Source organism: Siniperca chuatsi, linkage group LG24 (assembly GCF_020085105.1).
Source record: "Siniperca chuatsi isolate FFG_IHB_CAS linkage group LG24, ASM2008510v1, whole genome shotgun sequence".
Taxonomy (NCBI): domain Eukaryota; kingdom Metazoa; phylum Chordata; class Actinopteri; order Centrarchiformes; family Sinipercidae; genus Siniperca; species Siniperca chuatsi.
In genome coordinates, this window is record NC_058065.1 from 8,069,473 (window position 1) to 8,087,674 (window position 18,202).

General features: G+C 40.5%; 1 protein-coding gene and 1 long non-coding RNA gene across 2 annotated transcripts; one reads left to right on the top strand and one right to left on the bottom strand.

Annotated features, from left to right (window-relative positions):
* Nucleotides 1-455: 455 nt before the first annotated feature.
* On the bottom strand, nucleotides 456-12,150 carry LOC122872427. The gene is made up of 3 exons (XR_006377115.1): nucleotides 12,017-12,150; nucleotides 10,397-10,546; nucleotides 456-1,501 (listed from the first exon to the last, which is right to left on the bottom strand). It is a non-coding gene; the product is annotated as an uncharacterized LOC122872427 (long non-coding RNA).
* Nucleotides 3,004-17,909, top strand: LOC122872426 (vascular endothelial growth factor C-like). The gene is made up of 8 exons (XM_044188643.1): nucleotides 3,004-4,621; nucleotides 9,048-9,291; nucleotides 9,829-10,019; nucleotides 10,418-10,548; nucleotides 10,664-10,761; nucleotides 12,044-12,178; nucleotides 12,715-12,916; nucleotides 16,435-17,909. The coding sequence occupies exons 1-8, from the start codon at nucleotides 4,520-4,522 to the stop codon at nucleotides 16,544-16,546; spliced, it is 1,215 nt and encodes a 404-aa protein (XP_044044578.1). The 5' UTR covers nucleotides 3,004-4,519; the 3' UTR covers nucleotides 16,547-17,909.
* Nucleotides 17,910-18,202: the final 293 nt, after the last annotated feature.

Genomic DNA, 18,202 nt, shown 5'->3' on the forward strand with positions numbered 1-18,202 from the left:
GCAAAGAGGCAATCCAGCACACAACTGCAGGGTGCAAGATGCTGGCAAGAAAAGCATACATGGAGCGCCATAACCAAGTGGCTGGCATAGTGTACAGGAACATCTGCACGTAGTATGGACTGGAAACCCTGAGGTCAAAGTGGGAAACACCTCCAAAGGTGGTAGAGAATGACCGAGCCAAGATCCTGTGGGACTTCCAGATTCAGACTGACAGAATGGTAATGGCGAACCAGCCTGACATCGTGGTGGTGGACAAACAGCAGAGGAAAGCTGTGATGGCAACATCAGGAAAAAGTAACATGAGAAACTAGAGAAATACCAAGGGCTCAGAGAAGAGCTGGAGAAGGCCTGGAAGGTGAAGGCGACAGTGGTGCCCGTGGTCATCGGCGCACTCGGGGCAGTGACCCCCAAACTGGAGGAGTGGCTACAGCAGATCCCTGGAAGAACACCAGACATCTCGGTCCAGAGCAGTACTAGGAACAGCAAAGATACTGCGCAAAACCCTCAAGCTCCCAGAGGACCCAAGCTTGAAGGATGAGACCACCCGCGGACAAAGTTTTTATATATATAAAGAAAATCATGTACTTTGGTACTTCGTCACAAAGCTCTAAGAGGCACTGCATACCCTATGCATTGCAATAAGACAATTCAAGAGAAAGTCCTAGAGGCAGTTTTATTTGGTTATTAGTCTGTGACAGAATCATTTTAAAGGAACTGTAGGCCTGTGGGTGAGGACCATCCAAGAGGATGCAAGATTAGCAGAATAGGAAAGAAAATATTTATTTTTTCTACACAAAATTATGCCTATTTTTTCTATTATTTTTTACTCCTGACTCCTGACTTGATTTTTGCTTAGGTTTTAGTTGTTTGGTTTGTTGTCAGCCTCTGGGAAGGATCATGGTCAATAAATATTTTATCAGACATTTAAATTCTCCCCTTCACCCTCCTGAATATACTAACTAATCCTTTCCTCTTAGACAGATAAAGTAAATGCCATCTCATACATATTCAGAGTTCATTTTCAAGTGGCAGGTGATTTGCTTTCTCTTTTTAAACATAACAATTAGACCCTCAAAAACATCAGCAAGCCTCTTGGTTTGTTGCTGCCACAGAATTCTAGTGAATAGGATAAAGCCTGGCATTACAAACGGATAAACTTCCCCCCTCTATCATCTCTAATTCTATGTTCCGAGCTCACATGATGAAATGGAGAAAGCAATGACTGGAATGTGGAATTTGGTTGCACGGATTTCAACACACAAAGCGTACTACAAGCAGACACTTGCCACCGTGTGCGTGCGTGTGAGTGTGCGGGGGTGTGCGACTTTAATCCTCAAAAAGGCTGGCAGTGACTGGCCCAAAAATCGGATGTTTTCTCATTCGAGCGTTTCCCAGACACACCTTTTTCTCCCTCCTCGTCGTTGCCAGCCTCCTGTCTCTCCTTCTTTTCTTGTCTGTCTTCCCCATAATTTATTTTACAGTTGTCAGTAACTGCTTTGCCCTGGGAGAGGAAAAAAACATAATTTAGACAAAGATTTAAGCTCCTTCTGCTGTTCACCTCTTCTTACCCTCCCCTCCTCATCCTACATGACAGGCAGACACACATGCCCACAGCCTTGAGGCAGTATAGTTAAGGAGGTATGTAAAGTTTGTCATTTGTAGGACTTTGAAGGCCAAACCAGAGGGACACAGAACAAGAAAAGGGGTGAGAGAGGGAGGGGAAAAGACGACGATGGAGCTTGATGAAGTGTGAAGGAGTAAAGGCGGAAAAGGTGTTTGGAGCTGCAGGTGTGAGATCAATTTGTGGCTTTATTTCTGTCTCTCTCTCTCTCACACACACATACAGACAAGTCTTGACATTGAAATAGAGCTTACTCTGGTAAAAAAAAAACCCATCAGGAATTGGGGGACAGCTGACATAAAGCAGAAACAGCAGAGGGAGAGAGACAGCAAAGGTATTAGCAGCTCATAAAAAGGCACTTAGAGCTGTACTTAAGCAACTCACACATACATCACCTCTGGCTGCCACTGAACACTCATTTTAAAGTCTCAACGACAGCTGCTGCCATTATGAGGAATTACACAGATGGAAGGACAAAGGCTACACCCACACTACTACGTTTAAACAATCTTAGTCCATACAAACACACCTGAAAACGTATATCACATGACCATTCACGTACACTGGGCATGCGCGTGCTGGTGTAAATAGAAACAGGACAAAAATAATAAAGCAGGGAAACGTGACTGCTCTTCACAAAATCCTCCCGGATAATGCTGTTTTTATTCAAACATTGTAAATTGCATTTTGTTTGTCTCTTTTCCATTGCTGCATTTTCAAAGTCTTTTTGTGTATTTCTAAATATAGACAATATAACATCTCTCCGTCAATGTACAAATTCAAATACTCCAGAATATCATAACACATACTCCGAGTTAGCGTTACAAATGTGCTCTTTTAGTTGGGTTATTCTTTAAACTGCATTTGAATTGTATTTGCTTTACAGCAGAAGGCTGATGCTAAATAACACCTGCAAAATGGCTGAACACACTAACAGCAGGCTAAGTAACGCTACTAGCAAACGTTTAAATATTGATGCATCAAAACGGATATATTATAGACAACAACGTCCATTAAACAGTACTTGTAGTCACAACCTTGTACATTCAAAGAATATTTCTGTTGATGTAATCTGTGGATTAGCATTGTGGCATAACTTTACTATGTGTTTGCTAGAAGTTGACAAAATCGCTCGTTGGCGGTAGTAGCATTATAAAATGCTGAATTTAACAGCACAACAGCTGCTAGCATTGACAACAAGGACAGCAACACCGGTTCGCTATCCATGTTGAATTAGCCATGCTTTGTGTTTGTTTTCTTCCGGAAAAAGATTGCGTGAGAGGGGCATGACGAATCAGGGAAGGACACGTCGTTACTGATGAGACCCAATCAAGAAGCGAACGCGGGTGTCTGCGTCATCGTTTCCAAAAGCCTCCGTTTTTGCCCGTCCAGACTAAAACGCAACCCCGGAGTTCCCAAACGAAAACGGGGCCAGCAGCGTTTCCAAAAGCCGTTTTAGGGTCTCGAAAACGCCGGAGTAGTGTGGACGCTAGGTGTAAACGTAGCAAAACGTATGCGTTTTAAAACGAAAACGTAGTAGTACGGATGTACCCAAAGATGACGAATGTGTGAGAAATTGAAGAGTGATAAGGAACGTGGGAGAATAATCTGATTGCATAACTGACAGGTTGAACCTTGTTTTTTTGTCTGAGAGGATGTCTTTTTTTAAAGTTATAAAAACTAGAGCAAAAATAACCTCTCCAGTGAATTTAAATCACATAAAAAGAGGATTGTCAGTGCCAAGGCGCTGCCTGCCTCTGTAGACACTATAGCCTGCAATTTCTGGGGAGGAAAGAAACACGAGTGTGCCAGTATAGTCAGCTATAACGCACGAATCATCTCTTTCAAATCCTTCACTCCGCCCACAAGATACAATCCTTCCATTCTTGTATTTTTTTCCCATTCACTCCACCAGGATGTCTATGAGCAGGACGCACATTCACTCTGTTTGGACACGAACCAAAAGCTGGACACTTTTTTTTAAACCTCCTTCTTTTAAAAAAAAAAGAAACTCCATTTCGGAACAGGATTTGGAATAAGCTCTTCCTCTTTTTTCTCTCTCTTTGATGCTTTTGTAAGGATCAGACAGCCTGACAGAAAAAGTTGTGACAGATTTAGAAAGCGCCAAACCCCCCACCCCCCCCCCAAAAAAAAGTCCAGAGCGAGAGACAGCTTTGCCCCGGAGGTTTCTGAAGAGGAAACAGGAGACAGATAAAGAGGCAGCCATAATCTGAGAGAGAGAGACAGAGACAGAGGAAGGGAAGAGCACAGCTGTTGTGCTGATGTGAAGAGAAAATATAGATAAAGAAAAGCGAGGAGGTGCACCAGTGTGAAGGGCGAGGAGAAGAGACTGCCGAGGACAACCAAGGCTGGAAAGAAAAAGGGACATACATGGGAGAGTCAGCAAATGAAAGACAGAGATTGAGGAATAATTCCAGTTGAAGGTCAAGAAAGACAGATAAAAAGGCTAAAAAGACAAATAGCGATTTGAAGAAGTGAACAGACACCTGACATCAAATTAAACAACAGTAAGAATGGAGGAGCAGCAAGACAAGAGGAGAGACTTCCTCTGAAGTGAAAGAAAAAGGAGCTGTGTTTGACACGAAGAAGAGGAGACGATTTCCTCATCATGTTTTATTCAGCTGGTTTCCCAAATTCAAACAACCTGCGCCGGAAGAGCAACTTCGTCCCAGGATAGAATGAAGAGAGGAGCAAAGAGATACCTGCCGAGTCTGTGATACCCTCCTGCTCCTCCTTTTCCTCCTCTTCACCTCAGACTCCTCCACCTTCCTCTCCTCCTTCCTTTCTTTCACTTTACATCCAGCTTTAAATTCACTAACTCCCTCCTCCTCTATCCTGATATCTCCTGTCCTCTCCCCTCCTCTCCATCTCCTCACTATGTGGATACCAGCTTTGCTCCTATGGATTCTTAATATCAGCAATTTGTGCTCAGGACAAGACTATACGGACTATTACCAAACTGGAGACATGGGCACTGAGGTGAGACATTTGCTTTCTCCATCATCTATAAAAATGTGTGCTTGGCCTGAACTCAAAATATTGCTGTACCATATATCATTGGCATTTAGACCAAACTTCTGAGGATTTTCACTAACTTCTACAACTTTTAAATTAGTGTCTACTATTGATTACATACAGGTGACAAATTAAAGGAAAAGTCTGAATAAATGGATGGGAAAGGCATGAAGTATGAAAGAAGTCACCAGATCTCAACCCAGCTGAACACCTTTATATGAGATTTTGGAGAAGCGTGTTAAACAGCACTCTCAGTATCTCTTTTGAAGAATGCTGTTAGTTAAGATAGTACAGCTCTGTTTATTCAGGAAATCTCATTTAGGTCAATATCTCTTTTACAAGAGAGACCTGAAAAACAAGGTAGGTGTATACAACATCTTAATAAGACAATTTTGTCACACAATGATCCATCCGGTGGTTTAAGGGTAGTGGCAGCTGCATGAGCAGCAGATTATCTTTATAATCCAGCGTAGAGAGGATAGTGGATTGTATGATGATTTTTGTAACAAGCATTGCTCTGGTATTAGAATCCAATTAGAAGTTTTAGTTTTTTAGCGAGGTGTTCAACAAGAGTTCCATCTAACCAAGATAGTATTTATAATGCTGTAATATATCTTTTACGTTTACATCAAGAGTATGGATTGGCGAGGGAATATCAAAGCTCTGTGCTCTTGTGAAATGCAAGCTCTCTTTTTGGAAGCTTTAAATTAATAAAAGAGGTGCAGAGGTGGTCAAAAGCAGACTGTAACCTGTTTTGTGGTAGAGCTGATGGCATAAAATGGTATCGTCAGCATAAAAACGGATATTTCAATGCTCAGTTGAAAATAAATATGTATATATATATATGTATAGAGTAAATAGCAGGTGACTTAATATTGATCCTTGTGAGACATCTTTGACTTGATTTGACACTATCAGCCACAACAGCCCAAACCAGACAGATATGATTTGAACCAGGTGTAAGCAGAATCATCAGAACCAATGAAAAGCAGCTTATTTAGCAAAATATTATGATCCACAGTATCAAAAGCCTTGGACAGATCTACAAAGAGTGGAGCATAATGTTGCTCTTTAGTAAGCAAGTTATCCACAACACCAGCTGCAGCAGTTATCGTGCTATGAGCAGGTCTAAAGCCTGACTGCTGTGGTGGAAGGATATTATTTTTCTGAGTTGACCAGTGATCCTACGAGTTCAGACAGACAGGGCAGCTTAGATATAGGCCGACAGTAAAGGTCACAACTGTAACCACTTTTGTGTAATGTGTTCATCCCATTATCTCTAAGAGGCTTTACTGTATGTTGGTGTTTCCTTTCATTTGTTTTTTCCTAAACATACATTTTAATAATGTATGTTATCATTATTAGAATTAACTCAATCAACTGTCAGAAACACAAATTAATTAGTAATTGTTTTAGATCCAGCTTATAAAAGTAGCGCCAAACATGTTTCCTTGTTTCTGGGATGTCATTTCAAACAATACTATGAGCACAGTTCTGTGTAAAATTCATTATTTGCTTTGCTCTCAACTGTCTACCTTACTGTAAATGCTTGTTTGTGAGTCAGCCAGAAAATATGTTATTCTGTTTGAAGTTCTGCTGTATTCTTCTGTGGAAGTGTGGTTAGGTTAGAAGCTTCCTTGTAATGTCTGTAATGAGTCATGGTACTCACTCCGTAATTTTTTTATGTTAGAGCATTGGATCTAGTAGTGGCATAGTGGAATCACATATTTTAATGGGACTGCTCAGTTATCAATTAAAAAAAAACTAATGGAAAGAAAAGTGTGTTTGTACGTGACACTAGCTTCAGACATAAAATCTTTATACTGAAAAACAGAGTGAGTGACAAATGAATGGGTGTGAACATGTGCTTGTGTCTGTGTGCCAGCAGTATCTAATGATGGACCCCAGAGAACTGGTCATTCATCCATCATGACCTCATAGTCCCACAGTGATGACCTCATGTCATGTGATCACTTAACAACACAAATGAGAGAGAGGGGGGCCAAAAGACAAAGAAATCTGGGAAGACCTTGAAAGAAAGAGAAAGAAGAATCCTCCCTCCAGTGTAGAATTACAACTGTCTGTCAATATTATGTAGAGACTCTCCAATAGAGAAACAACAAAGAAGTCTCAAAACTATGTCTTCTCAGTTTTGCTGAAATAGATCAACTCTATGTTTAGAAATACATTAAATTAAATATAACCATTGTCGTCCAAATAGATATGGATGTCCAATATGGCTGCCAGGCAGGGTTACATCACCTGAAAGCCATTTACAGCCAAAAAGGAAGATCAGGAGAATTAAGAATTTATGCCAGTATTTTGTATCCATGCTAGCAGCTTGGCTCAAGGGATGGCAAAGTCGGTCGGTTGGTCCATCACTTAGGTCAAGAGTCAAGACTGAAATCAACAGCTACTGGATGGATTGATGAAATTTTGTTTGGACATTCATCGTCCTCCAGAATCCTACTGACTTTAGTGATCCTCTGACTTTTTCAGTAGCACCACCATTTGGTTGACTTTTGTGGTTTTGTGTAAAATGTCTGAACAACTATTGGATGGATTGTCATGAAATTCGGTTCACACATTCATGCCTCCCTCAGGATCAATTGTAATCACTTTGGTGATCCCCTGACTTTTTATCTAGTGCCATCATCAGGTCAAAAGTTTACTTTGTCCAAAACTATTGACATTTCCATCAGCCTCAGCTGTACTTTGTGTTTGGAGCTAATTAGCGAACGTTAACACGCTAACATACTAAAATAAGATGGTGAACATGGTAACCAATATACCTGCTAAACATCAGCATGTTAGCATTGCCAATGTGAGCATGCTGATGTTAGCTTTTAGCTCAAAGTACCACTGTACATCCTCACAGAGCCGCTAGCATGGCTGTTGACTGATGATGTTCAAATACAATTCTTGTTATGGAAGAAATGTAAAAGTTACAGTGAATATAGAATTTGATTTCACAGGTGAGCACAAGAGAAGAAATATTAAAAATGAGGACGGCTGGGTGAGACACAAACAGAAAGGGGAGGTAGAAAATGACGGAAAAACCGTTGAGACAGATGAGATGGATGGAAATAAACAGAAAGGGAGGGGGACAGAGAGCGAGCGAGCGAGAGAGAGAGAAAGAGATAAATGGAAAAGACTGATAACAACAGAGATCTGGTTTCTGTTTAGGTAATGCCCGCTGTACCAGTCTGCTTCTGCTCAGCCTGGGAAACTAAACAACTAATCTCACTCCCTGGAGGAAGAATTAATAAGTGACACTCAAACAACCAACTCCCATCTGACATTTAATCCCCACAGATGATAGAGGCCTCTATCACCCAATCTGTTGCACAATTAACCTTTTCTCTTTCAACTACTGTATCTGCACGGAATAGAGCCGAGCCATCCATCATGACAGCAGAAAAATCATTATGGGGATGACTCACAGCAGGAATGGTTTATAGAGCTATATCTACTGTAAACTGAGATTTCCTGCAGGACCTGGTCAACCACATAAAGCCCTCTTTGTACAATGATAATAATAATAATAATAATAATATTGTGGGTGTTGGCTGAGTTGACAATCTCCACTCTGTTTGGTCCAGGCCTAATGCTGCATTTAAGGACTCCTCAGAAGCTCTTTACGTAGGAGACTGAAAGTTGGTAGTTTAACTTGAAAAGTTGTCCAAAACATTTTTTAATAAAGCAACTAAAATGACTTGGAAAATACAGAAAATACAGATGTAGTACAAAAATTTAACCCCATAGGATCAGATTACAGCATCTTGCTCAAGGGCAATGCCGCAGCAGGGCAGGTATTTTCACATTTTATCACATTGCCATAGGCGTTGACATTGTTTAAAGTGCAGAATCTAACTGCTATACAAGGGAACCACAAAAAAGGCAGAAAAGAGCAAGAACAGCAATACTAAGGCATAAAGAAAAGGCAGACTTAGCTTCCTTGTGTACTTGAACGCAACAATGTGTGTGTGTGTAGGTGAGGAGAGGACACACGTACCCATAATAACTAACAGTAGCCAACAGCAACATGTTACAACACATTGGTAGCTGAGGTATTCACTGTTTATCCAGCTCAAACCAGCAAAGCTGACACTGTAAATTCTACAGTGTCAAAAAACATGACTTGGAACAAATCACCCTCAATTCTAACATTTCAATAGCATTTTTAAGCATTTCTATTATATTTAACAGCCAAAAAAAACTAAATCTGTGACTTATGAGCCAAATGCAAGTATTAGTATCTTTTAGCCTCATTTTATTGTCTCCTTAACTCAGACTTTTTCCCCTCTTGGTGATGTAATACAACGCTTTGTGGTAACATATGAGGAAATTAAAGGCACATTTGTCTATATGATTCTTTCCTGTCTTCCAGGCTCCAGTGTTGTCAGATGACCAGCCCAGTTTGGAGACAGTGACGAGTGTGGATCAGCTATTACAGCTTATATACCCCGAATATAGTTTACTTCAGAACTGCCTGAGGAAGAAATCATGGCGCGTCTCCTCTTCCTCCTCTTTTTCCAGCTCCTCAGCGAACCCTTTAGTCCACTCTAATGATGAGGATCTGTGGGGTCAGCCGAGGGAGGAGGCTCTTTACAAAGTGGACGGGACTTTGGGAGGTAAACATTGAGATACTTCCCAAAAAGTACAAAAATTCAGTTGCCATTGCTTGAATTTAGATTAAAAGCAAACTAGTGGCTTCTGAGAAAAGACATTTGAATGCATATATATGGAGCACGGCTTGTATCAATCAAGCTCATAGTGAAAGAGGCTCTTTCAAAGTCTTGTTAAAGTGAAATAATTTAATTTGTGAAAGTATATACAGAACCACTTCCAATATGTGTCATACCTCCTGGATTTGGTCCAATGGTGTCTAAGATCTCATGAATATTGGATAGCCTCTTCATCAGGCCATTATACAATATTTTAAAACACTAGAGTGGACTGCCAGACAGATTTCATTCACTGGAGACGGACAAAAGTAGGTGGTAAATGCAATAAATGGAGAAAAGAAGCCTAGATGGAAAGGTTGATGGTTTCCTGCCATCACCCCAAAACTACTAACAACAGATAAATCAAGGCCCAAAAGTTCTCTTGTATTCAGATTCAGAGTGTCAGCAAACAAAATCCAGTTACTTAATCACACATGTTTTCAGTCATCCTAGAGGAGATCCAGCGGACCTCATGCCAGCCCAGAGAGGTGTGTGTTGAGGTTGCCAAAGAATACCCCGAATCCACCAGTCAAATCTATGTCCCTCGCTGTGTGGCGCTGCATCGGTGCGGTGGATGCTGCACCAACGAGGCCTACTACTGCACGAATACAAGTTACACGCTTGTCAACAAGACAGTAAGTGGTGCAGCTGGATTCCCTTCTTTCTTTCTTCTATCTACCCTGTTTAATTCCATGTTAGACACTTTTTAGCAGTCGCTCCCATTACACGATTGGGTTGGTATTTTCTCCTCTTACAGCTCAAACTTCCTCAGGAAAGAGGACAGAAACCCATCTACCCATTTATGTAACAAGCTCAAAAACCCGCCCTACTGCAGTAGGACGCCCTTTGGCTGCAACTGGACATCAAGTCAATACAATACACAGTCCTGCACTGTTTCACAATCTTTCAACCATTACATCAACTTCTACACATCAGCCGAAACACTTAGTCATAACCAGTAATACCTTGGACAGTTTGTACAGTTTTGTACATGCACACGCACACCACTAACCTTCATCTTTCTTCCTGCCAGCTGATGGAACTGTCCCCGCCCAGGATGGATCGCTCCGTCGTCATGGTAACCTTCGTCAACCACACTTCGTGTGCATGCCTCTCTAAGCGGCCACTCCACTCCATCATAAGACGAGCCGCAACAGATCACCTGTAAGTGAGAGTGAGGAGTGACGTGCGTGCGTTTCCAAACATTTCTGAGCTATTTGTCCTGTATCCATGCATTTATAATATGTGGATGTGTGTGTGTGTGTGTGTGTGTGTTTAGGTGTTCCGCACCCGAAGTTCCCTGTGCCTCGGGGTCATTATGGGATCAAGCGAACTGTGTGTGTGTGTCTACAGATGCCATCAACTACTCTGAGACTGGTGAGTGTGCGTGAGTCATGTTGGTCAAATGATTCAGTTTCTGCTGTGGCTGCTGCATATTCACTTTAGATCACCTTTAAGGGGTTTTAATTAAATTATTTAAAAAAAAAAATGCATTTCAAAATACGGCAGTCAGACTAGTGCAGTGGATACTGTGCAGCAGGTTCAGGACACAAGAAAAGCAGAGACACTGCAACCTTGAAACAAACACAACACCAGGTGATTACACTGATGGAAGTGGAAACCACCTGCTGCAGAGTTTTGTAGGAGTGAAAACCTGCACAAGCTCCTCACTATGCAGTGTAAACCCCATGCAGTGTGGAGTGCACAAACACTTCCCCAAACATGCTGTAAATGTAAAACTTTTATTTCTAAACATGTGTTTTTAAAAAGTGGATATTGTTGTGAACAGAACTGAAAGCTCCCAGCTCTGAACCAGAATGCGGTGTCATCCAAAATGTGGCTACACCTTAACTGAGCAGGTTTTGGGATGTGAGCCAGATTTTTGGTTTCAAAGAGATCTTTTCAAAAAGTCCACCATTAAACCCAAATGATGATGATGCCTGGGCGGCAAATCAAATGATCTGAAACTAATTCCCCCTGAGGAAGTGTTTATTCAACTGTAACGTGAGAAGTGAAAGTGTCTTTGCAGCATTTTACTTGTACAATCATGTAGTGAACTACACTGCCTACCAACTCCAGCTACTTTCCCTTTTTCTAATAATAAACTGGCAAACCTCACATTTCACATTGTTTTAAAGAACAGTTTTGTTTTAAATAGATACTAATGGGAAAGAGTCTAAATGATTAGAAATACAAATTAAATTTAAATATGTGAACATTTTGGACATAGTAGTGTCCAATTGACCTTTCTTCGGAATTGTGCTTAAAACTGATGCTAACTTCCACAAGCAACTTTAGTGTAATAAATGTAAATAGAAAAAGTATTCACTTCTTTGGGGCTGCACTGAAGCACCGCAGGTATGTGACACCTACAAAGCTCAACTCAGGATCTAAAAAAAGAAAATGCTGGCTTCTTTGCAACTTTAACCACTGGTGCTGTAGCTGCTTGCCCTACTGGCATCCATGAAACAAGACTAAAAGTCAGGGGATCACCAACATCAGTTGGATTCATCCTGTGAGTGTCTATACAAAATTTCATTTTAATACATTCCATAGTTTTTGAGATATTTCAATCTGGACCAACATCTCCACAACAGAAAGCTAAAACAAAGCTGGAAAAACTGCTAAATACCTTTTTTTACTTCCATGTGGCTTCCAGAGGCGCTGAACTCAGGTCTGCTGGCTCTCTGCGGGCCCAACAGGGTTCTGGATGAGTCCACCTGCGAGTGTGTCTGTCGGAATGGACTCACAGAGGACAGATGCAATCCAGGCTGGAAACTGGACCACAACACTTGTAAGGAGGGTTTCAGTTATTGAAAATATTTCACATTATACTGTTGTTTGAAAGAGAATTAAAACCCCAGAGTCTTTCTGAAGTGGAAGTTAGGCATCTTGGGAAGATGTGAAGAAAGAACAAATGAATGGGAGGGGATACCAGAGAGTCTTAACATCGTACTTCTCCAAAGTGTAACACCCCTCATGCCTCATGCTCATGCCTGATGCCAAAAGTTGTCAAAAAATACCTATTTTTCCTAGCTACCTCAGGCCTTGGTTTCACAAGAACCAATTTACTGTAAATACACCAAAATGCCTAGAAAAGGGCTGTCATTCTGAAAGCAACCAGGCAAGATCGAGCCAGAAACGATAAACACAGATAGAGGGAAGTTTTGGTAAGTAGGGCTTTATGCAAATATCCACAGTTACAAGTCAGAACCTGACCGCCACATATTTAGCCTAACAACACAGAGAGAGGTGCACGATGCAATTCATAAAACTACCTTTATGTCTTTGTTTCTCTATTTGTTTATGTTAAACTCTTTCTTCTCTCAGGTGAATGCCAGTGTGAAGGTCAAGGTGAGGGGAAGTGGTGCCCGACAGGCCAGCGGTGGGATGAGGAGCTGTGTGGCTGTGTGTGCGCTGCGGAGTGTCCCGGGAATCAGCCCCTGAACCCAGACACCTGCCTGTGTCAGTGCAGAGAGAGTCCACAGTCGTGTCTGCGGCAGGGCAAGAGGTTCAACTCCAACACCTGCAGGTAGGCGTACAAGAAGGCCAGCATCCTGCTGAAGCGTCCTTGAGCAAAACTCTGAATTTCTCAGCTCTGCACTCTAAGCTCCCTGTGGAAAGGAGCAAGCAACGAAAGAATGTCTCCTTTGGGGGATGAAATTATCCTAAGTATCCACACTCTGGGTCTCTGCCAACTAGATCCTTAACTCTTGGAACCCTCTCTGCCCTAAGCCAAAAAAGCAAATAAGCAAAAATAAACATTTTTATCTTGCAACCTTTATTAATACATTTTTGCCAGCAGCTAGAATTTGTTATTGCACTGTTTACACTTGTGACAACACCACAATCAATGACATCTAAAATGATACTTCCCCTCTGTCAGCGTCAAAATATTTCATTCAGTCCTGTTACTGTCTCTAAGTGACAGAGAACACCCACCTCCCCTTTATTAATCAGCACACTACATCACACATAAGCTGGCTGAAAATAGTGTGTTTATACACGACTCTAATAAAGAGTATCTATGTCTGGTTTCCAAGTTGCGTCAAAACAATTGACTGAAGTTATTAGTTCCTCTTTTCCTACTTCCACAGTAGTGTAAAATAAAAACTCCATACTTCCAGCTGTACTGCACTCAATATGCAGTATTATGTGTCCATAATATTAACACTCTCATTGCATTGTATAAAGGCACTGACTGCCATATGTGGCCCAGAACAAACTCCAACTCCTTATAAAGAGTTTTAAGAGAGCATAAAATATGTTAGCAGTAATGGAGGGCAAGTAGGTGATGTAACATGGGGCCAAAGGAGGCCCTGATCTCTTGGACAGCGATGACTATGATCAGTACATATCAGTACATAGTGTCTTAAAACAACTCGGCAATAATGACATAATTGTATTGACATGGTTGATTTCAGAGCAGGTTTTATTTAAACGTATATGTACATAAACATATACTTTCTTCAATGATAATGTGGATATTTGTGTGCTTAGATAATACCTGCTTGTTACCAGGCAAACCATAGTCTGTGGTTAGTGTGTCACTCTTGCTGTTCCTCATTTGTTCTGGCTAACTCAGTGTTTTGGAACTGTAGCTAAGGACAAGACAGGTCCTGGGTTACAGTAATTTCAATTAGAAATTATTTAAACAATTACTGAAGAATTATGAAAGTACTGAAGCACAATATAAACTTAATGAACTGTGTTTGTTTTACAAAATTGTTACATATATATGTATATATGGAATAGTTGGCACAAAAACACTTTGTGGATTGTGTATCAGTACAGCCAAATCTCCAGTGGACCTCCACTGAAGCTTGAAAGATTCGTGATGCACCTCCAAATTCTCTACAACTCAAAAGCTGCGTTTCTGCACGTCAGTTCATCATGTGTTACCTGAACCAGTGGCTTATACTGGGAGAGCTGGTCCTGTCTGCTGTGCTTTAGGCGCTAGCTCATCCGGGTTGGCCCTTGGGGTGCCATCACAGCTCTTCACCCTGGGAGCTCAGCAAGAGACGGGTGAGGAAAGAGTGAGAACCAGAGCTTTGACAGAAAGGCAGATAGAGGGGGAGAAAGCAAGCAAACTCTCAATGGACATGTAAAACATTCCAAACTTTCTTTGTCCATTTTCTTTCGTTCACATGTTTCCATATGACCTTTTATGGACACAGTGTGTCCTAAACATTCGGCCACTGTCTCAGCTGCGTGTGCGTGTTTTGCATGCATGTCGCGGTTCCCACAGTCAGCATGCAAGAGATCAACCTTCCTCTGACCCAAGAGGCCTGCAGAGAGACAGACAGGGAGACAGGGTGAACTTGATGACAGCGAGCAGAGCAGCCATCAGACAGGCAGGCGGGCTCAGAGGCAGATGGAGTGACAGGCACAAGGAAAAACACATAAGCAGACATAAACTTTGATATGAGTGATTTCTAATGGTGGTTTTACATGTGGGAAAGTTCACAGACATACACACTAGTGACCTCTGATGGCAGAGTTTCTTAAACTTTCTCAGCTTAAGAGGGCTGAAATAAATAAAAAAAAAAAAAAAAAAAAAAGATATTTACTCAAATTGAGACTCGATATAAGTTAGATTTCCTTTATTGTGAAGTTGAAGCCTCCATTTTGACCCACTTTGGTCTGTCCATGTAATCCTTGGGGTTTTTTTAACTAGAAAAAAAAAGTGTTGAGTAAAATTCAAATATTTCACAGTTCCAAATTCAGTGCTCTTCAAACTTAGCCTAGGAGATTTACACATCACTAATTAAAACAGATTCCACAACACAAACTTTTAGTATTTAGCTATTTAAATATCTACACCCACTAAGCTAACAGCCAAGTGTAGCTGGTGCGTAGCTAACTGAACTAGCTAAGTAACTAATTAACGCTAACTGACAACGCTAATGTTAGCTTGCTAATATAACGTCCGTTTAGAAGGAAGAGTAAAAGAGGTACGATGAAATATGGTCGACATATCTGACCAGACACTTGATTAAATGCTGTTTAAATGCTGTGCTAATAACAATGTCAACTGATACATTACATTTCACAAAAATAACATATATAATATACCTCAAGTTATAAAACGTTGTGCCAAAAACGTCAAATGACCAAATAATGCTAGCTAGGTTAGCATAATCACATATTTCCCACTCATTTTAAACTGCATGTTAACTCTGAAAGACACGTATTTCAACATGTAGTTCTGCACTTATAAACAAAAAAAAAAGTAATACCTACATTTACAAATGATTATCATTCAAGTTAAATATATTGTTTGCCCCCCTAAACCAAAATTCTGGAAGCTATGCTACAACTTGTGATGCTACAGTGACCTAAGCTAGTTTTTTAATGTTTGCTAGCGACCAATTTACACAAGTGTTTACTAGCTAAGACACTTAAGTTTTAATGGTACTAATTAGTAAATATGTAGTTTGAAACTAGCTAGTGGTAACTAAGAATTAAGGATACACAAACTTAGTATAGATTTTTGAATAGCTGGTGCAGCCCAACCCAGCTCTTTAATACAGACAAGGCAGTATTGGAGATTATTATTCAAGTATGCACAAGACAACTCTTTTACTTGTCCTTTTTCCATCATTTTGTCTATTTTTGTTAATGTTTGATTCAACATCTGGTCACAGGAGGTGGTACAACAGAAGACCATACACCTACTGTGATTTTGAAGTGGAGAGTTCCCAGAATTTGGCCATATTCCTCCCCTCTGTGGAAAAAAATACTCCCTCATTTTCTCACACACAGAATTGTTTGATGCATGCACAAACAAAACTTGGATCAGGGTTTATCCAAAAGGGATGTGAAAATGTGAATATTCAATAGTATTCATGCCAAGAGAATATAATCTCCCCTGTGTTCTTTTTATTTCTTCTTTTCTCTTCCTCCTCTCAACCTCACCCTTTCTTTCCCTCCACCCTTCTCTCTTTTTCTCTTCTTTTTTCTACTTTGCCTCCCTCTTTCCATCTTCCTCTTGATCTTGCTTTTTCTGGCTTTCCATTCCAACTTCCTCCTTCTTCTCCCTCTGTCTAGCTGTTACAGGTTACCTTGCAGAAAGCCCAGACCTGTGTGCCAGACTGGTTTTTACTACATCCACCAAGTCTGCCAGTGCATCCCCAACCACATGAGGCTTGAGTGGAAATAGCCAATCACATGCAGACAGAGACTGCAGATGCCGCCATTTATTGCCTTTCAGCATGAGGCTAGAAACCGTTTGGCCTGAAACAAAGGAGCAAGAGCCTCTTGACAGGAGGGCAGGAAGGTGGAACTACACATTTACATGTAATGGATTACAACAGACCACAAGCAGCACTTGGAGGAGTTTAATTAATTCTGTCTGTGCTCTGACACAAACGAGGATGGGAGTGCTTCCCAGTGAAACAAATAGGTCAAAACAGCCACCCTTATGCAGTAAAACTTGTAAAAGTGGAGTAATCTCAGCCAAAGAGAGAAACTGAGGAGAGATATTTGACTCTCTGGGACTTTTCCCCAACACTAATAACATGAGCCTGACTGGAAGCAACCAATCACACCTGGATACTGCCTAAAAGCACGACAGCAAGGGGCGGGATGGACCAATCAGACTCTGAGCCAGCGTTCATCCCAGCTGCAACGTGTTTGAGCAAGATATTCAACCACCGACCTGCTGCAGAGACACTGCTCAAATGGAAAGTGGAATAAAATAATAACAGACCATGCTTTTTTTTTTTTTTTGGCAACTTCACACTTTGGCAGCCATGAGTCATGAGATATTTGAGAGTTTGAAGGATTTATTTTGCAGAACTCATGTAATGTGATGTTGCCAGGGCCTGATAGGTGGAAAAGGTGACAGTATCTTTTGGTTTTTGGCGTAGCTTCCCTCAGCCTTCTCATTTTTTTTCTAAGCGAGTAGAGGTTTATTGCCAGACCCTGTTCAATTAAACGTTAATTTCAACACTCCCAAACAGCTATTATATCCTCCAGTTTCTACTTGCCTCTACTGTAGTGCTGCTCTTTGAAGATTTCACTCATACATGGCTGAATCCAATCACAGTTGACTGTAACACTTGGATACAGTTCTTGATCTTCTGGTAATTTAACTTTACACACTCTACATAATATTATTTGTAAATATTTAAATTTTCTTCATATTTAAAGCTGATATTTTGAAGATGGAATCATGTTTAGTTGTAAAATATGTATTTAAGTCACTAGCATAACTAAATATTGTTTTGAAACTATTTACATGTCTTTGTACTCCAGCAGTTTTAATTATTATGGATAATTTGAATTGTGTTTTTCATTGTCCATTTTGCCTGCACTGCGAAAGATTCATTTTAACAGCTCATTTAGACACCTATACAGCTTTGAAAAAATAATGATTTTAGGGCTCAAAAACACACGAAATGTTGGGATGAAGTTTTATTGCAGAAATGATTATAGTGTTTGTGTTATATTTTATCATGCTACTATTAAATATTTAAAGTAGTTTTGAAGTAGCCTACTGATTAAAATCCTTTTCAGACTGATATGTCTATATCCCTGTTTTGTTGAATATTATATTTTTTGAGGGTATATTGGCAAAGACAACCTGTGATAAATGTATTGTATGTTATAGTAAAAATACTGAGAACAGAACACTTAATATTATTTAATTAGTTTATCATGTTAAACTCAAAAAAATTAAATGCTGCGTTGAGTGAAGTAAATTTAAATTGCCCCCGCAGAACTCAACCCACGCAGGAAACTTTTGACTAGCCACTAACCAAACTCTGTGAAATTGTCACAGTATTTAAAAAAATAACAAAATGTCACATTTTAT